We start from the raw sequence: 23,562 nt of genomic DNA, 5'->3' as shown, positions 1-23,562 counted from the left end.
CATAGCAATCAGCACAGGCAAGTTGCTTTCTGCAATTTAATGTTTGAACATCATATGCACTGAGGGAGAAGATAACAAAAATCTGCCCTGTTTTGTTTAAAAAAAAACAAAAAAACAAAAAAACCCCAACAAAACAAAACCAAACAAAAACCCAAACAAAAATATTGACCAGAGGATTATTAGGTACATTGGGATATTCTGCAAGCATCATTTCACTGTTCTAATTCAATACAAAAGCAAAAACACTCAAGTGCAAAGCACACATTATACTTGCACTTACATGAAATGACCTTGCCGTGGCCCAGCTTCAACCACGCAAGAAGTAGAGGGAATTCAAATTCCATCTGATGTTAGAAGCAATTTTACAGATATAGGGCCTCAACAGCCTTACCGTGCTGTTGGTACTGGTGACCCTGGCTAGAAATATGCTTGAGTAAAAGTTACCAATTGATTTCTCTATAAAATAAATCTGGTTCTTCCCTGGCAAGAAGAATTCTCAAGCTGTAATTTGTTGAACATGACATAAAGTTGTTGGTCTTGCAACCAAAAGCACATAGTCAGAAACAACATAAAAGGCCATTTTCTGCCACATTTAGAACTCGATGGAGGTGTCCACAGTACCTTTATTCTAGGAAAAAAGAAAAAAAATTAAATTAAAACCCCCCTCAACAATCAACAAAAACCACCACAACAAAAGTCAGAAGACTACAGTAAATGGAGAGGACATAATATTATGATTATATATTTTCAGAAAGGGCCACAAGTTAGTTTACCAAATGAATAATCTGACTTGTTTTGTCAGAATCTACTGAATATATGCGTGGGGGCAGAAAAACTTTTTTGACCCCTGAACTCATTCACAGCCACAAAGATCTTTTATATGCATAGAGTAATTGTGAGAAAGCTTTTTGCAATATTCAGACCCTTTTGCGACACTTTGAGACAATCCTCTTAAGTTATGCAGTGTCTGCTTTAAAAAAATCCCAAATCCTATATAACACCCCTTCCCCAGATTACTGTGGGAAATCAGTTGGCAAATTTAAAAGTTTTAGAATGAATGACATTGTTTTAAGAAGAACTTACATATTTTTAAATGTATTTATTCACAAGAAAAAACACGAAGGAAAATGCTCAAGTGGACTCAGTGTTGAATTAAAAACTCTGAAAACACTGTGAGAAACAAAACATGGTGAACTACTGAATGTTAAGTCACTGCACAGTTGTTTTACAGTTCAGAAAAAGAGAAGACAATTTTAGCTGTATAATAATCAAAAACAATCGCAAACATATCTCTTTCCTTTTGATTTTTCAACTGTTGTTTTTTACTTTGTTCTCCAAGAAAAAATACTGGTAGAATGAAATAAGCACCAGTTTGCAAAATTCTTAGTTCAAGTAGCTAAGTTCCTGGATGTGGAAGGCATTAAATCCTTGGACATGGGATGTGGGTCATTTCAGAAGCAAGAGTAAAATCCAAAAAAAAAACCCCAGTGAAAACAAGGCACCAGCTAAAGGTCAGTACTGGAAAACTAACTGAGTATTGGCAAACTTGTCTCAACATTCCTATAAATTAAAAAGTCAGTCCTTGCTGTCTACAGCAGTTTCCCAAGGGGAAACAGAATAATTGATTTAAATACTAGTTGTCACCAAGGGTTTCAGTAGAAATCTCCAGAAAAAATACTTCACAAAAATACTTAAAAGAAAATATTTATCAGTAACACAGAATTCGTGCTACAAATAAAAGTGAATTTAGCAAGGCAAACAGAATCTAGACGTGGTCCCAGTGGTCATTTTATAACTACCAGATTTAACTTGCTGCTCTTTGGGCAAGAGTAATTCACATGCTTTGAGAATAATAACATCTTACAACGTCTCCTTCGGATTGAAGGTTGTAAATGACATTTGTGTTGTTTTTTTAGGAAGCCCACTCACCTTTCAGACTTCAAGTCTTAATGAAAACCAGCACCAGGGCAAGGCGAATCTGCCAACATGCATTTTAAGTAAGTGATTGCTTTAAATCATAGATGCCAGGAAAAACAATCAGGAAGCCCTTGGATGCACCCAGGAGACCCGTGTCCCTGCGAAAGGAAGTGAACAATGCTGTTACACTGCTCTGCAATTTATCAGCACTGATGTCTGCTTTTCCACTCTCCCAGCTTCTGGCCAAAACTTCTGCTAATGAATATTGTGCTTGTTTCTCCCCTGCACTCTATAAATAGTCACCTTGGAACTGGGAGCAATTACAGCAAACGAGCTCGGAGGTGAGGTGAGCGTGGGCATCCCTGTCCAACGCAGACAGGCCTGGGCACCTGCAGCAAAGTACTCCCAGATTAATCCCACAGTTCCCCGTGTGCCTGGTGGGATGTGCTGTCCCAGGAGTTTATGTGGTTTAACAGCAGCAGGGAGGCAGTTCATGGCCTTGGCACGTGCAGCCCTAACACTGCATGGGGTCCCTCCTGCAGACTTTAATTCTCAAAAGAAAGGGTTCTTACCAGCATCTTACCTGTACATTTAATATAATATCATGATTGCACAGGTTTATATTTGTCATAGTGGATCATGGTGCTGAAGTTTGGAGCATTCTCAGACTCTGGGGTGTGTGTCCTCACATATATACACACCCATATATGTATATATATATATATCTATACACACAAGGAAAAGTACATCCAGATGGCATTGCAGATCTCCTCAGCCCTCTTCAGAATCATCATTTCCATCTTTCCACAATCTGGAGAGGAATTTAAGGTGACTACACACTTAAGGATTAATTAAGAATTAATCTCTCACATTGTTTTAGAATTAAATCCATATATCTGTCTAATGATCCTGGGCATATATTCTAGTGGTGAGTGCAAACAGCACAAAGGAAAAAATGTGGACACAGATCACAATCTGGATGGGAAAATTACAACCTTTTTCTTATTTTTCATTCAGCCTTTTTTGTTTCCTTGTAGTTTTTCAGCTACAGATTGATTTAAATTGATCTAGACCTCTTAGACAAAAAATTACTCCTAGTTAAAAACCACTTGCTTTTTTTTTTTTGTCTCAGCCAATAAATTCTGATTTTAGTTGCATCAAAATAAATTTATAGTGTCAGCTGATTGCCTCAGATAAGAGAGGGGAAAAAAATCTAAAATGCTCTTTAATATTGGCAAAAGAGACAAACAGGGCTGCATCAGGCAGGGAGGGGATCCATCCCTCCTGCTCAGCTGGGGGGACACCCATCTGGAGTGCAGGGACCTGTGCTGGTGGGCTCCCAGTACAAGACAGACATGGACTTACTGGAGTTCAGTGGGATGGGAACATCTGTCCTGTGGGGAGAGGCTGAGGGCACTGAGACTGTTCATCCTGGGCGAGAGAAGAATCAAGGGGGTTTTATTCATGTGGCCAAATTCCCAATGGCAGGGAAAGGGGAGCCAGGCTCTTCTCAGTGGTCAAGGGGTAACAGACACGAACTGAATTCCAGGAAATTCCATCTGAACACTAAAAACCTCAAAATCAAAAGCCCACTTTTTATTTTTTCTTTTTTTGAACCGTGAGGGTGGTCAAACAGTGGCAGAGATTCCCCAGAGAGGTTATGGGCTCTTCACCTCCTGGAGATACTCAGAACCCAACTGGACACAGCCCTGGGGAACCTGCTGGAGCTGAACATGCTTGGAGCAGGGAAGCTGGAGGTGCCTTCCAGCCCCAGCTCTGCTGAATCCCACACCAAGGAGTGAAATAAGCCTCTCCTCCACCACCCTGAGCAAATGCATTGGTTGAAATTTCTTTCTTGTTCCTATCCCTATGAAAATTGTCATTTAAAGTTTTAAACCCGACCTTTCTCAACAGCAATATCCTGACAAGGAGCACCCAAACCACAGTTTTCTCTCGGTATAACTTTCCACACAACTTCTAATTATTTGTGGATTGACACAGGGATGAATTTAATTTTAAAATGCTTTTCTGGAATGATCTGAATTTTTGCAGACCTATTGATCCTGAAAATACTACCTTATCTTTAGCATTTCCAGTAATAATCAAAGCTACCTTGGGGATAGTGTTTGACACAGAATACCAATTCATCATACGAAAATATTCCCCCCCAGCCCCTGAAGCTTTAAGATTTAATTACCTCTTAGAGATGGTTTAAACTTTTTGTTATATGTGAGTGAAATCCTAACACAAACAAGTCCTTGGGAGAAGTATTATTCTCTTATAATGACATTTGCATGTTTTAGGTTCCTCTGCAACACCTTTGCAAATAGTATGTTCCTACTAGTCTACTCTTGCTCCCAGGCTGATGCAAACTCTGTCCTCATTTACAAACACTTCTTAATGAGAGAAATAATTATTTTATATATTATAATTTGTATTTCTCACCAAAATAAAAAATTTTCTAATTGGATAGTAGAATTTAAAAAAAAACCCCAAACTATCTGAAGTCCCATCTTTCCTGATTGTGGCAAATAAAAGTGTTACTACATGCAGCCAGCTGTCCTAGTTATGCCTAGAAAGCTGGGATCTCAGCAGCAGGAATGAACTGGGATGTGTTGGAAAACAAAAGCTAAAACAATGTTTGAAAAGATCGTGGTGGGTGGTCTGTCAGTCCTCCTGTGACTTGCCAGAACAGTTCTGGGATGACTGGTCAGACAAAAAAGTCCCTGAGCCTTTCAGAAATCCCCCCATTTGCAGTTCCACGACTTGTTTTCACCAGGAATGAACGGGTTGGTTGGGACAAGCATCATCACTTCATCCCTAATATCTCTGGTTACTCCAAACTTTTTCCTTGTTTTCTGTGTGACGAAGAAAGGAGGGAGCTCCTTGCCTGGGGTGGAGGTTCCAAAGATGGACTGTGCTGGCAACAGCGGAAGGAGCCACACAGGGCTTGGGCTTGTAAATTAAGTTATCACTGTTTCCTCTTTCAGTTCTCTGTTGTCTCTGGTTTATTTCTTGGTTAAACCAATGCTCATTAGCTGTGTCTGCATTTAGTCTCCAACGATTGGCAAAATTGAAAATGCACATTTGATCAACGTTACGGGAGCTTCAGGAAGGAAAACCCAGGAATTTCTGCCTTGAGGCAAATGCTAAAGGTTTAGATGAGGCAGCAAATGAACTCACAGAGTGCAAAGTTGTATCTGCCCAGATATTATGATCCTTTTTTCATCTGCACAGAGGATAGTCTTAAGTGTATTTTCAGTTATTTAAAAAGAAAGAAAGCAAACCCAGGTACGAAGATACAATATTTGAAAAAAGGTTGTTTTACTGTACAAGAGTAAACCCATCAAGGAAAACAACCACCTTTCATAGCCCTGCAAAAAGACATCAGGAGATCTTCATCCACGCCTTAAAACTTCTCACAGACTACATACACTCATTACTTATTTTAACAGGCTGCAATGCCATATATTAATCAGAGTCTATACTAAAGCAGTAATTATTGCAAAGTTCTACAATTCTAAGGGGGTGCTCAAGCAGATGTACTTAGTACAGATTAATATTCTTTTAATTATATAACTTACTGGGACCTGAATAAAAATGAAGCCATAGAGTGTGTGCTCTGAGTTGTCAGTGGTAGTGGTTTCTCAGTGGCAGGCACACAGGACAAAAACTTCACCAATCTCTCATCTTTTTTCCCCTCTCCTATTCATTTATCCTATGGTTACATAAAACCAGCAGGGAAATGAATTATGCATATTTTTTTAGCCCACTGAAAAGTTAATGAAAAGTTAAATACAACTTAGGTGTGTGAGTGCACAAAGCACTTATTTGCCCTTGCTAAGCTTGAAAAGGCATTCCAAGATTAGCCTGGCATGTATTTCAAGTGTACAAAAAATACAAAATTGGTTCTTAAAACACTACTACAGACGGTTTCATGCCTAAATCCTTGTTATGTTCAGTGTATTTATAGGAAATGACTCAACTTTAAAGTGGGTTCTTCCTTGTGGTGCTCGTATGTTCAGATGCTCCTCGTGAAGCTCCAGCCTTCAATAAATCCTGTTCTGCACAGGGGTGAACAAAGACTGCAACTGTTCCCATGTAACCATTTTTGTCACAGTGGCTGTGAAATATTGCAGTGTTTTACAGTTGAGCAAATGGGAGGGAGGGGACAGAAGGAGATGAAGAAGGGGGAAGAAACTCCAGCCCTTCCACCCTTTTCAGTTGCAGGGTTTGCACACAAGCCTGACAGCCCCCAAAAGCCCATGGTGACACTTTCATCCTCCAGCTCACTTTTGCTTCTCCATTATTTGTTAAATCTCATTTTAATGTTAGGCTGTGAACCTCTTATTTGCCACAGGGCAAAGCAAATTACATGTAAAGTGAACAGAGATACCAAAAGTAGAACAAACTCCCTTACTCCAGCAACGCAGAAGCAACCCAAGACTAGAATGTTTTATTCTCTGCTTTATTTCCTGTTCTTGTGTAGCAATGGAGAACAGGACAGCTCAAGATCTGATGTATCACATACCAATCCTCCATCCCCACAAGTAACACAAGGGTAAGAGTTGCTTCTCTCTATCCACTTGGGAAATAGAGGCAGCAGTTTAAGGAGCTGAAAAAAAATCCATGTTTAGTTTGACATCTCTAAGTTATTTCAAGCTCAGCAATTTAAATACTGTACTTGAGATGCAAAAAAGTTACTTCAGTAATTCAGCTCTGCTGAGAACTGTTGGAAAAAGTTTCAGCTTCAGCTGACAGAAGCAGATCAGGTCCCGGTTATCTTTACTAATTTATCCAAAAAGGAGAGGATGAAGGATGTTACATTGCTGTCTCTCAAAATGGTAAATACAGATGAGCTGTGGGAAAAATATAGTATCCAACAGAAAACCACACATGACACTCAGACAGGGGCACAGGTACCAGCAACGAGAGTACTCATCTCAAATCCTTATAACTTGCTATTGACCTTAAACCACCAATTAAGCTTAAAAAATATTTTTATTTTTATGTAATTATTCATTTTCCCTGATTAAATCTCCTCCTTTACAGCCTTTTTGTCTGTAGGCATTATTGTATCCTGACTTTCAAAGGACAAACTCCTGGTTAAGTTATGTATGTCTGACCAACAGACATAAAAATTTATTCTCCCAAATGCACCTCTTTGTGTCACGTTCTCCATTTTTGCCACTCTGAATCAATATAACATATTGCAGCTTTTCCATGGTTTTAGTGTTGGGGAATGATACATTTTTTTCCAAGTGATTATTCCATGTAAAAAAAAAGGTTTTAAACTGGCAATATTTTAGGTAAGTTATTACAAAGTATAAAACCTGTTTGATATTATTACTCCATGTAACTTACTTTGGCCTCTTGCAACTTTTAATACCTTAAAACCATCAGCTTAAGGAGACAATCTTGCAACAAAGAGACTACATGTATTCTCTGCTTCTGTGCCCTTGTCTTCCCTTTCTTTTCATTATACACAGTTGCATGAAAATCTTTCATTTTGTTACCACTTCATTCCTTTTCTCTTCCCCCTCCTATTATGATGGAAATTATTTAAGAATTAACCTGCTGGCACTGACTCCTGGGTCAGCTTCTCTATTTCTGTTTTGACATCATATAATGAAGATTAATTTGGATTCAGGCCCCGATGGCAGCTTTGGGAGGAGTTCAGAGCCAGAGCCTGCACTGCTACTGAGCTAAGGAAAAACAGGACAAGTCTCACAGGCTCCAAGTTACTGTGTGAACTTCTGAAAATGCCAACCGACAAAATAATCAGCATATTTCTCACCTTAAAATAAATCATGGGTTTGGATTCTTTCCCCTTCAATGGCTTCAGTGTTGATGTCACATGTGCATGATGTAACTAATGAGTTTAGCAACTTCTTTTCTGCACATCCCAAAAGCGACCTGAAAGCAGCAATTAACCCGGGTCTTCAAGGAGACCATTTAAAAATATAAATACACATTACTGAACCATCGGCTGCACAATGCCTCTCTGGAAATCAACAAAGCACCAGGATTACAACCCTTTAGAAGCTCCAAGTGTAGCACTGATGGTGGGGGACAACAAAAAGGGTGTTAAGGTTGGACCCCCTGGAGCAATCCCGGTGTTTGGGCCTTTCGGGGTCAGCACAGAGACAGGTCTTGCTGGGGAGACGAACCTTTGAGTCTGATGATCTCTTGAGTCCATACACAGGGAACGAGAACGGAAAGGCAGGAATGAAAAAACGCTGTGCCAGAGACAGAACCTGCTCAGAGAAACATGGAACAGGGAATCAATGCTTTGGGATCCGCAGGGCTGTGCAGCCTCAGGTTGGTACACCTGACAAATCTACCCCAGTTTTAGGCTGTGCCTCCACCAAGAGACCAGCTGAAAACAGTATTTTACACAACAATCAAGATCAGTGGTAAATATTCGACAGTTTAGTCAATCTCCATTTGGTTGAGATTGCTCTTGCCCTTCTGGATGAGCTGTTTGTGTTTTGTACTTGACAGTATCGACAGAAAAATGTCATTTGGACACAGACCATTAAGTCTACATTTGCAGTATCTTTTTGTAGATTTTTTTAATTTTTAAAGTTCTAAATGTTACTGGTTCTTTGCTGTTTTCCTCGAGGGAAGGAAGACATCTCTTTGGAATACACATAGCCTGAAGGAGCCTGTGTTTCTTGGCTAATGTACAGAAGCGTTAAAAGCAAAGGCACAGGTTCACAGAGCAGTGGCTTCACTAAGCCATGGAGGGGAAGACAATCAAGGCCTTCTGTAAAACTGAGATTCAGAACTCTGTATTATAAATTTCAGGAAGCCTAGCAGCAGACAGAGGTTAGAAAAGAACAGTAACCCTGCCATGTTAACCATCAGCACACTTGGAACATCACAATACAGAAGTGCTGGTACCATGTCACGAGTGCTTCCATCCCCACACAATCCCGGTGCAAGAGTCACTACATGGCTGCTTTGTGAATTTTTTTCTTCAGAGATACTCAATTTTCCCCTAATTTAATTTTAGGGTGAGGAAAATAGAAACACTGTGGTTGTTTATTCATCTCCTCTGTCAGTTGGGAACTGTAAGTTTATGCCCCTGAGAGGAGGGCAAAGCAGCTGAGAAAGGCATTTTTTACTAAGACCATTAAAACAGGGCAAAGGAGAACCCAAGACACTTTTCTGTACCAATTAATTTGGAGAATTAAGATCCCAAGTCCACAAGACTAATAGTATCACCCAGTGATTTGCAGTGTAAGCTGAATGTCCCAGTTTATGTTTGTCCCCTACATTGTCCTTTGGGGCAAGTAGTCATCACACACAGAAATAAACATAACCTGTGCTGGTTTGTTGTTTTTAATCCACTTTCTGTGTCTTTATTACAGTCACTCTGATTCCTCTGACAGAGCTGATGGTCTAAGTCAGGTGCTGTTTAACACCAGGTGAATGACAGAATCTTGAAGGTGCCCAAAAATTGCCAGCAAAATCCATCTGTGCACCTGGCTTGTCCACGCAGCAGCTGATAAACCACAGACAGAACAGCCCAGGATGGGATTCAAGCCAGGTCTGACTCACCCCAGCAGCAACAGTGCTGGCTTGGTTCTTCCAGGTGACATCAGAATACAGCTCAGTATGAAATCAGATGGAGGGCAGGAAAAGCATCCAAGGTACCAGAGGTGTTCAGACATCAGCATGATAAACATGCTATTACAGATACCCAAACAGAAAACACAGCTTATAACTAACAAACAGTTCCCTTCCTTGTATCCACAGTAATTTTGATAGATGAGCTAATGACAGGCTGAAATTTGTCAAGAATTTTTTTGCAAAGCCATCTTTTCCTCAGGTGACAAAATAAACTTAAAAAGTGGGCCCTAAAAGGTTTTGTGAGGCTTCCAGTCTGCTGTGGTGGTACAACTACCCCCAGCTCCAGGAAGAGCAATCTGTACCCAAGCAATTCTTGGGAGACCTCCTCATAACCCCTTCTTAAACCCACCCTTGACAAAAATCCTGTCCCCTTCCCAGGCCACCCACTCTAGGGACAGGTTAATTCTTAGGCTGCTTCTCCTCACGTGTGGCCTAAATTTCCACCCAATTTAACTGCAAATCTCTTGAAAACCAGTTCATTACTATTCTCTTTGCAATTACTATTTCTTTATTGGAAGACTCGCCACATCTCACCCTCAGTCTTCCCTGCTGTAGACTAAACACGCCAACTCTCCCACTCTTTCCCCACAGGACACATTTCCCAGACCTGATTCCTGTTTCTCCTCACTGGCTTCCCTCCAAACTGTCAACATCTTCTCATCACAGGGTTCCCGAAATTGGACACGGGGCTGCAGTAGGAGCCTTATCAGTAACTGAGTGGAAAGATGACTTCATCATCTTACAGACAATCCTGCTTATGCAGCCCAGCACTTGCTTTTTTTGGTACTTGTGTTCTTTGGCAGGAGTATGAAATTATTAGTCCTTGTTTAATTACTAATCCGTGGCAACTCCCTCTACTGTAAAGCCTTTGGTTTCTAAGAGCCTAAGCCTGGTTTTTGGCTCGTTCAGTTGACACAGAAAGCAACTTTTCTTTTTCATCCTACAAACATTCATGTGTCTTGAGGAATATTCAGGATCCTTCATCCATGTTTAGACTATATAACCAGCAGGATTTGCAGTATAAAATCTCCCAAAGTAACTTTTCCAAGCTGCTTCATCTTCCCCTCCTCCCACGTGCAGTGCCTGGCATATGACACCCATAAAGATCCCATGATTTTGGGGGTTGCCAGCACTATTAATCACAGAACACATGTCCCAGCTCTAAATTTTGATAGTCTTCACCTTTGCAAAACTGCTTATTTGAGAAGTAAAGGATATTTGTCCTTCAGGCAAATGATATTCCATGGAAGCACCTTGTGCACAGCTGTCCAGCTGTCACACCTGATCAAACACAACAAATATTAAGTGCCAGGGTGCATTTTGCTTGTTTGGGAGATTCCAACTGCACTGTTTTGAACACTGAGGAGAACTGGAACAAACTGCAAAATGAGGATAATTTATACAGAACTCCCTTATAGTCTAAGATCCAAGAAAGTCTTAAAAAAAAAATACATATCTTTAGGAGCAACTTTATTCTAATTCCATCTACAAGGAACTTCAGAAGTCTTCTGAGGAGCTTTGTGACCCCTAATTAGAACTTTGCACAGACAGAGATTGGAAATTAAGTGAAATCCCCAGACAGAGAGAGGAATCTCTTCCCCCCCCCCCCCCCGCAATTACATAAAAGCTATAATTATATTTGTTACATAAACAATTTAACTGGGGGAAACATTAGATAATTGAAGACAGCCCCTCCCTCCAACCCCAGTTCCCCACCACTCATAGCACAGCAAGAGTAAAATTAACTCAGCAAAGAGTGTTCCCACTGCAGAGCTAATTCTGTGTGTGGATGGGGCTGTGCTGCTCACTCTTGGAAAGAAAAGTGTTAAAGGAAACTATCTGAGACTATTTTGGAGATCACCTTTGGTAATGCAGCTGCATACATTACATTTTCAATCTGTTTAATCAGTGTCAAGAGTCCATCCTGTAAGAAATCAGATAAAAGAGCAAAAAAATTACTTGACAGACTGAATAATTCCAAGGGTGCCAAACAGGATCAGCTACAGAATCCTGATCTGGTGGAAGGAAATGGGACAGAGAGATCACTTGGAGCACAGCCCAGGCCCAGTAGACTCACAGAGGTGCTGTTTGAGACAAGGAGAGGAGATGGGAGGGACACAGCTCTGTGCGTGTGTGGAGGGGGGAAAAGATGTCTCAATTTTTCTGTTTTAAGCCCCAGCACTGTGATTTCTGGATATGACAACAGATCTGTGTTGTACCAGTGCCTACAGCTCCCTGACAGCACAGAGACATTCGAGCTCCTGCAGCCCACTGGATGCTGCACATTCCTGTGAGGGGGAGTGCTGGATTGCCACAAGGTGAGGGGCAACAGTGGCCAGCATCAGAATTCAAGGGTACAAACTCCTCCAGGCACAGCAAATGGTGACACAGCTCTGTGGTGCTCTGTGGTTTCTCTGTGCAGGGAGTCAATAGTGGTCTGGGACCTAATTTGTGTAACAAGCTATTTAAGAGGGAAGCTAATTGAAGTACATAAATCCTGAAGAGTATCACATCAAGCCAAGATACTATTATTAGTCCAACCTAGATAATGTTATAGACGTGCATCAAGAAACCTCAATAAAAAAATTACTAGGAAATGTTCCCCACTTCAAGATCCCTAGAGAGAAATTCTCTCAAACAGTGATTAGATACTATCCCGAATCACAAAAAGGAATACTAAAAATGGACGTGGAGAAGGAAGGTAGAAAAAGCACAAGTTCACCCAAATGGGTCACAACTTGTTCCTAACATTCATTCTCAGTATGCTTTGGAGGTAAGAGAGCAGAACCAACTAACAGAGTAGCAGCTGAAAGGAAAATTAAACCATAATTCTGCCACAAAATTATTTTTTAAATTACATGTTACTTATGTAAATGTTGATGTAAAGTTAATTGACAGAGAAGCATTTCCAGCAGCGTCCTCTGATAAACTCTGGTCTCGTTCTTCCATTACCTGTCCTAAGCATATTGAATTTTCCCCTCTAACAGCTTCTACCAATCCTACCCAAAGACAGAAATAGCCTTTATGGGTATTTCCATCCTTGTGATGTGATCAGGCTGGAGCACAAGGACACACTTGGGTTTCTCTTCCAGTCATCACAACCCATGGGGAGTTATGTTCATGTGGATGGGAAGCCACAGATGAGAAACTAAAAGCAACCAGATAAAAAAACCCACCCCAAACCCACAAACAAAACAAAACAAAAGGAAAAGGAGGAAAAAAAGAGGAATTAAGTGTGTGCAGTGAAGAAAGGAGGCTGAAGTGAAGCAGGGCAGGGAAAGCACCAACACACACCACATGTGTAGTACTTGTGACCCTGAAAAGAAACAGGGAGTGGAACTCTGTCCCTTACAACACCCACTTAAAGTGAACTTTAAGAATCAATACTTTAGAAGAAAAGCACAATCAAGTGACAAGAAGAGACATCAGTTTGAACTGAGTAGCTCACATCACATGCCCTGTAGAGTACAGCTACCTGAAAAGTTCCTCCTCTAGTTTTTAAATTCAAGCCTCTCTTAGAAAAGAGAAATACACTTTTTTGAAGGATTTCTTGGGTCAGCATCTCGAACAACACATTTAGTGCTGGCTGAACAAATTCCTTGATGAGGAACAGAGTTTTGCCTTTCTCTGACAGACAATCCTCTGTGCCACTGCCACTTGGAACAAGCCTTTCACCATTCCCTGCTTCAAAGTGGAAGTATTTTCTTATGCTGTTCAACGTGTGGTACCATTTACTTCCAGCTCAAGCAGCAGGAATCTCTGTGTTAATAAAGGTAACACTGAGATGAGTCTAGGAGACCTCACACCAGTTCAAACAGGACATGCCAACAGGTAGAATCATAGAATCACAGAATCATAGAATAGATTGGGTTGGAAAAGACCTCCAAGATCATCAAGTCCAACCCCTGATCCAACTCCAATTACTATATCATGGTACTAAGGGCCACGTCCAATCTCTTTTTAAAAACCTCCAGGGATGGTGAATCCACCACCTCTCTGGGTAGGCCGTTCCAATGCCTGATAACCCTCTCTGTAAAGAATTTCTTCCTAACATCTAACCTAAACCTCCCCTGGCAGAGCTTGAGCCCATGTGCCCTTGTCCTATTGTTGGTTGCCTGGGAGAAGAGACCTCTGTGACAGGGCTGTTGGAGTACAAGTGTTACATTACAGGTGCTCTCTGTACCCACACTGTGCATAGACTGGAAAAGCAGCTCAACATTCCACTACCTTTCTGGTCATATTTTGTGTCATTTTTTGTGCTTAGACTACAAACCCCCAGGAAGGCATTACTGCAGCCCCCAGCTGCCACGTGGAGTTGTGGTGATGCAGAACCAAAAATCTCACCATGCTGCACGTTGAGTTTGTGGTGTATCATCACCTCCCGTTCTGGAACTCATGGCTTCCCTCTCCCTCTGGGTTTTAGGTTGCTCTGTGGAACACTCTGATCTCCAGGGTCCCACACACACTGTCCAGGCAGCAGGCACAGGGTGGTGATGCTCACACAGCAACTTCCTGCAGCCTGGGCACAAACCACACTGATTTTGGGTCATAAAAATCAAGTGCTGCCTTTGCTGACTTTCTCTTACAGTCTACTGCTCTCATGTAGGTCCTGAAGAACTACAAGGTACATTCAGAATTATCAGCAATATTTTTTCTTCATCCTTTTATGTGAGTAAATAATTCAAACCCTCTGTCTCTGACTGTAACTTTTACCAGCACATCTTTGTCTGGTTTGACAGTGCATCCCAGGCCTTACTATTCTCCAGAACATCTTCCCAGAGAAAGCTCACAGAGAAAGTCCAGGAAAAGGCCAGATTTCATTTTCAGCATAAAAAAAATTGGTTACTTAAAAGAAAATCCAGGAAACCCAGCTCAGCTCTACCTCACATAAGCCATGGGATTATTTGACTCAGGTCACAAGAAGTATTTCTTCTCTTAAGGGCAGATTATTTTTACAGTAAACAGCTATAAATATATTTGAGAAAGAAAAAAGGGTTCTGTTGATGATTATCTTTTTCTGTTTGCAACTTAGAGTGAATCCATAAATCTTGGCTTGGCTTCTAATTCACTGGAAAGCACTTATACATATATTTATACATATAAAACCTCATCCAGTCCTTACATGGAACTAGAAATAGAAAACATAAACATGCACAAAATGCTAAATCAAAAATAAGTCTTGAAAAATGCAAGTGATGTTGTGCCCTTAGCTTGGCTCATTAAGAATGAGTTAGATTGCAATCATCTGCCATCTTCATTTATTCTCCATCAATAATAAAGCAAAGTTACTCAGCTTAAGAACAGCAACCTTAGTTTCACAGATGAAACCTGTATGTTTTTAAATGTGACAAAGAAACCCCACAAAATACCATAAATTTGATTTCCATGTCACTATGCCAAAAAAAAAAAAATAAGCCAGCTGACTTCCAGGTAGAGGGCAATGTCCAGTATTCATTAAACTGAACAGGCCAGTGATTCAGGAGGTCCAGACACTGCCATTTTTAATACTGATATAAATAATTTTATATAAGCTGAATGCCAGGGACATGGTTTACTTCCAAGGAGTACTTACAATTTTGGTACGGTCCACTACTGCACAGTAGTCACATAGAACATCTATTTATAGTTATTCCCACTAACACAGGGCTATCACAAACAAGCTTTGGTTTTTATTCATAGTGTAAAGATGAAAAACAGAGTCATGGAAAAATGTGCTCAGCAAGACTCTGCTCTTCTCACAATGTTACCACATTAATATCTGTCAGTACCACCACCTCAACAGCCCCTGGTGTTCAGCACAGACATTTTCAGATCTCAGGTGGCTCTGGGTGTTCCTGATCATAAGTGTTGTCTTCAGAAATCCTAAGGAAGCAAAGGACTATGAACACAGGGAAAAGAGAGTTTGGAGATGAAGCGAATTTATTGTTCCAAGTGTTGAATGTAGGGAGTATTTTAAACCAACAGCCACACACTTCATGAAAATCCAGCTAGTATGAATGGACAAATCCAGGTAATCCTTAAATAAGTTACAAAGCTATTGTAGGATGGTGTATATGTATCAGAGAGCCTTGTAGGTAACCCATGGTTTAGAAAAGATGCCCTCTGCTCAAAGGACAGGCAGAGAACAGCATCACTGAGGTACTAGTCCCACTTCTCTCAGGCAAATTTCTGCATAGATATCTAAGGTTAAGGAGCTCTGACACTTTTCCAAAGGGCTTTTACAGCATCATAAGGTAACATAATGAAAATACATTGTATTTGAAACCAAAGAGCAGCATATTAGACATGCACTGGTAGAAAACATCCTGTGTGCCACTGGAGATGTTAAAAGTACCATACACAACTTGGATGTTCATCTAAAAGCATATTAATTCCCTTGGACTTCGTTTTTTTGTGGAAAAAAAAGTCTACATGGTCTTCTCCATAAAAGTGGAATTCTCAACATTCGGCTGTGGTGGGTATGACATGAACATACAGGGTCTTCATGTTCAGGTTCTTCATGGAGATGTCCTTCGTGATCTCTGAACCAAGGAAACAAGAGAAACACCACAGTTAGTGCTCTTGCTTACAGGGAAAACTATGAGCACTTTTTTTTTTTTTTTTGCTTTATTCAGGCAGTTCTGCTGGTTCCATCACAGGGGGACTGGGACAGAAACTGCTCAGCTTAAAACTCCCTCCTGTTAAAGCCCAGTGCAAGAAAGGAAGGGTCACCAGAAGTCAGGATTGTCCCTGCAAGGGCTGAAGAGACTGTTTTATGTCACAAAGTAGAACTTTTTGAAAGTCTTTGTGAGCTCCCAGATTCACATGCAGACAGAAAATTAAAATGCCATGGTATTAAAACAAAATTAACAGTACAACACAACACACTGAAAGCCAGAGTCCCTTGTAAACAGCATGGAAGGGCAGCCATACAGAGAACCAGCTCCTCCAGCAGCCCAGCTCTGATGGAACATAAACCAAGGTCTGTGTGCAGAAGAACAAGAACAGGAACATATATGTAAAACAAGGATTGCAGCAGTACCTGCTGGAAAACTAACACTGGAATCTTGTTGAGAATGTCTGAAGAATTTCATACCACACCGGATCAATTCCCTAAGTCTTTTCACAGCTACGTGCCCACAGTTTGAAACTGTAATAGGATAAAGTCTCCCTAACCAACCTCTGAAGGATAGAGCATATTTCTAACAGGCTGATTCAGGGTTTGTAATTCCCCCTGGAACACACACACACACAGAGTAAACACACCTGCGGCCAGGGAAAGTCACCTGCAAAGTTTGGAGGAGCTGGAAATCTCTTTCTCTATTACACTTCCCATTTTTCCCAAGGAGTCAGGTGCTTGCTGGCTCAATGCTTCCAGCACCCATCAGCTCTACCAAACTACCCCAATGAGAGCAGAGTGTCTGGAATACTGGGAGGCACGGCCTTGGAACAAAAGTCACCTCAATAACCAGAGGCCTCTTTACTGAGAAACTTCGGAGTGGTAAGAAACTTGGAAGGTAAAAACACACTGAAACCCAAAGTAAGGAGTGTTGGGGTTATGGGGTGACCCTGTACCCTGGAACCCCCACAGCCAACCCCAGCAAACAGAAGATAATGTTCAGTTTGGGCACCAGCACAAAGGAGAGATGAACAACCTCCAGAGTGGCTGGGGGCTTCTGGGTCACAGCCCTGAGGGCTCATCCTCACACAGCCCATGTGGGAGAGGCATCTCTGGGCTGCATCCATGGATATCAGGGCAGGGCTGTTCAGTTTTCAGTAACGTGATGTCCAAGTGAAAACTGACTCCAGAAAAGGCAGTGAGGAGTTCTGCTTCCATGCAACAAAAGCAGGGGCCTTCTAACATTAAGGTCCCCACCTTGTTGTGAAAAACACGACCTTTTTAGACTCAGCAAATAGTCTGAATTGATGTTTTAGGTCATTTATAAATTAAAGAATTGAGAAGTCCTTATGGATCTCAATGGTACTGTTTCTAAGGAATCCTCTTCCACAGTGTAATACTCTGTTTTAAGCAGCTGAATATCCATCCACAGAGCTAAAGGAATGGAGCTATAATTCAATTCAGCAATTAGGGCTTTATTCCCTCACTAAACTTCCTTCTCTCCCCACGACCATGTTCCATCAGGATGTAAAAATGTTAGTCTGGTCTGCAGAAGCAGCCAAACAAACTATGAACTTGGTCTCCAAGTCCCTTACTAAGTATCTCTTTTTAAGATCCTGAAAAATCAGGAATCTATTTTCAACAGTATTTAACTCAATAATTACTTTTAGAAACTGGAAACTTGATTTATCAACAAAGCATAAGGACATCCTCCTTCCCATGCCAATTCCTCCAGGGAAAGGCTTTGCAGGGAGTACATGGAAGTGTCACCATTATCCCCAAAATGACTCTGAATTAGGTACCTGGAACTTGTGTGTCAAGCTCGTGAATAAGCAACATTCACCACTCTGACATTTATTTATGGGATGTTTTTCCAATATTACAAAGGGGGAGTGAAAAACACATTTGTTTCTGAAAAACTGGTGAGTTTTTGTGCAATGGACTGCAGATGCCCAACTGCCTGGACCAAAAAGGTTTATAAAAATAACCTTTTCAAAACCAATAACTCATTTTCCACCAAGTGACTGGTTTGCTTTTTATAAAACAGGCACCAGCTTTCCAATTCATGGGTTATTTTCATCAAACATTTCAAATGGTTAACAGCAAATACTTTTTTTATTTTTAGAATAAACCATAAGAAACCTCCTCAAGAGACTGAACTTTTTTGTTTTGAAGGTAGGACCTTGAATAGATGGATTAGAAGATGAATAGGGGACTACAAAGCTGCAACAATACAGAGAAACATTAACTGACCTAATGTTTTTTAGAGGCATCAAAGTGTTTTATGAAGCACTTCTTTATCATATAAAGAGATGTGAAGATAAAGTACAGCAATTTCAGTGTTTGAACAATTAAAAAAAGTTATTAAGGGAGCAGCATGGTGAGAATTAAATCTGAGATAGCAGAAGTGCAGCTACCTGGCACAAGCACATGTTAGCTGCACAAATAAATCTCTGGGACCAAGTTCTCTATAACCCAAAAAAGACCAAATGCTTTGGCCTTGGAAGAGTTATCAAATCTGTTATGTCCCATCACTGTGAATTGTCACTTTATACAGTTTAATTAAACTTGAAACAGTTCTGAAGAATCCATACTACAAATGTTACAGCAATTCAATCCATTTCCCTTTCAGGTAAAGGCATTTTTAAAATCCTTATTTAACGTGAGCCTTAAAGGCCATGCATTTTCCTGTCCTGACAGTTACTGTCCTCTTTCAAAGCCCTAAAATTTTCTACAATAGCTATTTTAGTATCTGAACTAAATCATATAGTGCTGTAACAGTGACAGGAACCCCAAAGAAACTGTGTATAACATCAAATTGCTCCTGACTGGCTGAATCCCTGAATGCCCAGTCAGCAAGGTTGTGCTTGCTGACTTTTCTTGTTTATGCAAATGAAGTGTGGTTGATTTACTGGGTTCTTGCACCTTGTGCTGTTTCTAAACACTCCAGTTCTGTCTGTTAACACCATCCAGCACATCATTTTTGGCATTAGCTCAAACTGCCACTAGAAAGTCTTATCAACATTTGAGACCCATTCTCGCCACAGAAATGGTTTTTGAATAAACAGAGTTCAGGTCACATGAAATAAGAAATAAAAACAAGTAACCAAAAATCCACAACAGAAACCCCCACATCTCCTTGCTCCCATTCTAACCCATCCTACTTGAATCCCCCAGTACTGGTGGACACCTGAGAGACCCCAGTTCTCAGCAGCTGCAGTAGAGCTGCCCTTCTCCCCCTCCCCTCACCAGCTGACAGCACCCCCTGAGGAAACCCAGCCTGTCCCATGATGGCCAGTTTAAGCAAGATGTCCAACTTCTGGACAGGTAACCCAGTGTGTGAAAGTGAAGGGGGTCATGGATCCCTCCCAGACAGCTCCCAAACCCAAACTGATACTCTGCAGACAGAACCCTTTGCATCATTTCATTCCAAGAGCTGAATTTTCCTGAATACAGAAATACCTGGTTTGAGCTGTTTGGTTTTTTCACCATGTGGTTTCCAATCCATTCTTCCTGTCAAATGTTAAGTCCCAAATCTCTCAGGTCCAACTTTTTAGCCACAGGTGGCTACAGCTTTAGTCACACCTTTCTCGTGAATCCTTGATTTTGTTTCTCAGCCTCACCATCTGTCTGTGGTTTTGGAAGGTTCTGTAGCATTCCAGATCTGTGACTGTGTGCTAAAGCTTCCTGCTTCCCAGGTATTTGGAATGAACAGGAGCAGCTGTACCCTACTCACCTGACTCCAACATAGATCAAATACTCTTTTCCACCCACTCCAGTTCTCCAAGAGGAAGACAAGGCAACAATATGAATGTTACAAGAACAGTTTGAACAGGTTCTTAAAATATTCACACTTCAGCCTCACTCTCTTCTAGGAGGAGGTTCACTCTGCTTAGTCACTGCAGCCTGGTACTGCCATTCCCACTCTGACTGACCTTTACTGTACAAGGAAGAAGCTTTGACAGAACTTGTCTTGGCCACTTGATAAAGGCAATGCATAGGAGCTTTGAATTTCTAACTGTATATGTGTGCTTAAAGGATTTTATTTAATAAATATTGGATTACCGGGCAAAATCAGAAACCAATGTGTAAACAGTGTGCATTTAGTAATTCAACTGGATCTCGGGTTACATGAGCTGCTTCTCAAGAAAAACTTCCAAGGGTCCTTGGAAAAGCAAATCAAAGTTTTGTGCTTACCATGAGTTAGTGCTTCATCCAGGAATAGTTTTAGCCTCCTGCTTCTGAGCCCAAAAACTTTTGCTGTTTCATGTAGAAGACCTTTGTAAGTTAATCCATTCTGACCAACAGGATTTTCCATTAGGAGAGTTCCCACTGTTCCTTTCTGACATTCTGGACAAGACAAACAGCTGAGTCACTACTGGTGAGCAATGAGATTATTTCACTTATCTTGGTAAATTGAAATTTAGGATTTCCTCTATTTCTTCATAGTACTGAGAGCAACACCAGCCTACAGATATTCACTAAGTAAGTTCATGGATTATAGAATCAGAAGTGTGAAGTGATTATTGGCAGCTTGAGGAAGAGCAGAAAGCTTTGCAGAATTCTTTACCTGGGTCCACAGGATAACACAGAGCCTGGGAAACATGAAATATTTCAACAGGACACAGAAACCACTAAGTGCAGAAGCTTTACAAGATCAAATCTCTTGTAAAAAACACATTTTTGGCCCCAGCAGGTTCCCAGTAGTGTCAATAAGATTCCACATGGACAGTGCAGAAAGGGCTCATACCAGGGCAGAGATTAAGCAAGTTACTAACAACAGAGCTGCTCCAACACGAGGTTTCAGAAAAAAAGCTACAAGATTTGCAGCCAGGAAACAGAATTACACACACACATATCTATACTCCAGATCAGGTTAATAATACAATTCATTTGGCTTTTAAATAGCACTAAGAAATGTTTCACAGGCTGTCTCCAATGTCTTGATAAAGAGTTGGCTCTTCATTCAGTTTTGGTCCATTTTAGACTCAGCCTTTTCAAATAAGCTGCACAGGGGAGCTGATGGTCAGAAACAGAAAAACAATGCCCAAGGGCTCATGTTTAACTGCTGTTCCTTATCTCAAACTGGCTGTCCTTTTTCTCTTAGGAAAAGAAGGAGAAAAGCTAAATATAAACATTGTGTTTGTCAGAAAGCAAACACTGGAAAAAAATTAAGAAAATCACCGTCTGCCAATTGAAACTTATGTACTTCTCTTCACCAGCAAGCGATGATGGCCAAAGCTTCCATCCCAGAAAGCTCAGCCTGTAACTGAGGAGATCAGTATCCCACACACCTTGTGGTGCTGCATTCATGAGCTGTAAGTTGATATACTGGCAGAGCAGGGCAGCAGGAGAGCTGATCTGGGCAGGGGCTGACCCTGCTGTCACGTGCAGAGTCTTTCCACTCAGGTCCAGCAGGTCTGTCTTGTTCACCAGTTCTGGAACAGAAAGTGAGACCAGTCAGGCCATCGTGGGGAGCTCAGCCCAGTGCCCACTCCAGGAGCTGACAACGAGGTTTTCTCAACCCTCACCCCATTGCAGGACTGTCTCCCTTTTCACAATTCCCTCCCTCCCTTTTCTCTAGTTTGAAAAGCAGGATTTGTGCTGAAATATTTTGTTTTCACACAGAGTACTTAGTTTGCTGTAGAAATCAGCTCCTACATGATACTCCTTATGCACATAACACACAACTACTTATGCAATAAAACCAGTAAAATAACTTCAAACAAGCAAGAAATTATTCACTTACTCATTTCTATCTCATTACATGCAGACCTGTGATCTTTGCCTGCACCCGAACTCCCCCAAGCTGAAGCAGCACTGGGAATGTGCTACTATGTAACATCAGGATATTTATTAATATTGAATACATTAAACTCTCTATATTCACATATATATATATATATAATCTTTATAAAGCTTTAAAGAAAAAGGCAAAACTTCATTGCTGCTTCTCCAATTCAGCTCCCAGGAGTGCAGATGTCCTGATGCCGGTGCCCACCCGGCAGTGCCCAAACACTGCCCTGGCATGGCTGAGGTGCCAGGCACGTGCCCCAGCCCACAGGAAGGGGAGCTGCTTTTGGTTTTACTTCCAGGAAAGCAAGAAAACAACTAAATTAACAAGTGGAGAGGAATCACCAAGACCTCATCATATGGAAGAGGAGCCAGGGGCAGGTTTTTCCCAGCACAGCCCTAAAGCAGCACAATTTATGGGGTATGGTAGGAAAGAGCACAGTGAGCAGGGTGCTGACAGAGCTACAAACACCCAGCTCCAGTAACTTCCAGTTTGCCATTCCCCAGCTGCTGGGATCCATGCAGGGCAAGGAGGAATGAGCTGCAGTAACGGGGGGTTGCCTATTTAACAAATTAGCATTTGGCATTACAGGACTGCTGACATTTTCCCAGGGAAGAGTTTATGCAGACTGCTGTCAACAGAGCCTGTTCTTAGAACCCTCTAATAAGAGCAAGAAAAAGAAAAAATGTGAGTCATTTCTTCATATATAACAACAGACTTGAAAGCAAGCAGCTATTACAAGTGCTCATCAATATTAAAATCACTTTTAAAGTCATCTCTCCGTGCAGCTGAGATTTAAGTGGTAATGTTCTGCTAAGGTGCCTTGCAGCCTCATGGCCTTTTAAAAATTAAAGACTAAGAAAATAAATCTTTGTGCTCTGTTGTTCAGAAAACAATGCTAAGAATAGATTTTAAAAAAATTAGCCATCTGAAGATGAAACAAGACATGGACTGAGAAGTTCGTAGGGGGACTTTTGTTCCCTCTCCTGTTCCCCTCCCCTTGAAGCCCTACATGATTTGCAGATTCATTTCTTCCTACAAACATTGAAAAAATGATTTTTTTTTTTAATAGGACCTTTTCAATATGGGCTACTTCCATGAAAGACCAGTGCAAGTCTAAAAGCATTCCCAACAAGAAGTTTAGAAAGTTTTCAGCAATTTGGAGCAAAAAGAAAGTCACAGACAACTGTTTTACCGTTTGACTTAAGCCCAGGTTCTTCCCTCTGAATGATTATTTTTTTTTAATGTTAAGAGACAAATTCTATTCTCAGTTTCTGAAGGTCAGTACACATCCCAGAGCCTTGCTCAGTGATTGTGCAGTTCCTCAAAATACCTTAATACACTGCTGGGAAGGAAATGTTTATCCTATTATTTCAATGCTGCACTGAAAACCAGGGACATGACATATTTGAGCCTCCCTTAATACAAGAACTGCCTGGTCCTGTGCCATTACACAAACCCTAAGTAAATCTTCATTACAATTAGAAAACAAGATAATAAATTACTGCAAGTAAAGTGGACAGCCCTAAAAACCACAGGAAGGGAAATACGGAGCCAGAAATAGTTTTACTGGGTCGCAATTTTATTAACACATATGGGAACAATTCAGCAACAA

General features: G+C 41.0%; 1 protein-coding gene across 2 annotated transcripts in view; it reads right to left on the bottom strand.

The window, feature by feature from the left end:
* Positions 1–15,451: 15,451 nt before the first annotated feature.
* Positions 15,452–23,562, bottom strand: part of IARS (isoleucyl-tRNA synthetase) — a 98,087-nt gene continuing 89,976 nt past the window's right edge. For both annotated transcript variants that reach the window (XM_027664953.1, XM_027664952.1), the window contains exons 33-35: positions 21,448–21,591; positions 20,351–20,503; positions 15,452–16,076 (exon numbers count right to left, since the gene is read on the bottom strand). In XM_027664953.1, coding sequence (XP_027520754.1) covers positions 15,994–16,076; positions 20,351–20,503; positions 21,448–21,591 — 380 coding nt within the window. In that variant the 3' untranslated portion in view covers positions 15,452–15,993. The remainder of the gene's footprint in view (positions 16,077–20,350; positions 20,504–21,447; positions 21,592–23,562) is intronic.

Source organism: Corapipo altera, unplaced genomic scaffold (genome assembly GCF_003945725.1).
Source record: "Corapipo altera isolate COAL_440 unplaced genomic scaffold, ASM394572v1 124, whole genome shotgun sequence".
NCBI classification, from domain to species: domain Eukaryota; kingdom Metazoa; phylum Chordata; class Aves; order Passeriformes; family Pipridae; genus Corapipo; species Corapipo altera.
The sequence above is the reverse complement of the archived record's forward strand: the minus strand, read 5'-3'. Positions and strand labels throughout refer to the sequence as shown.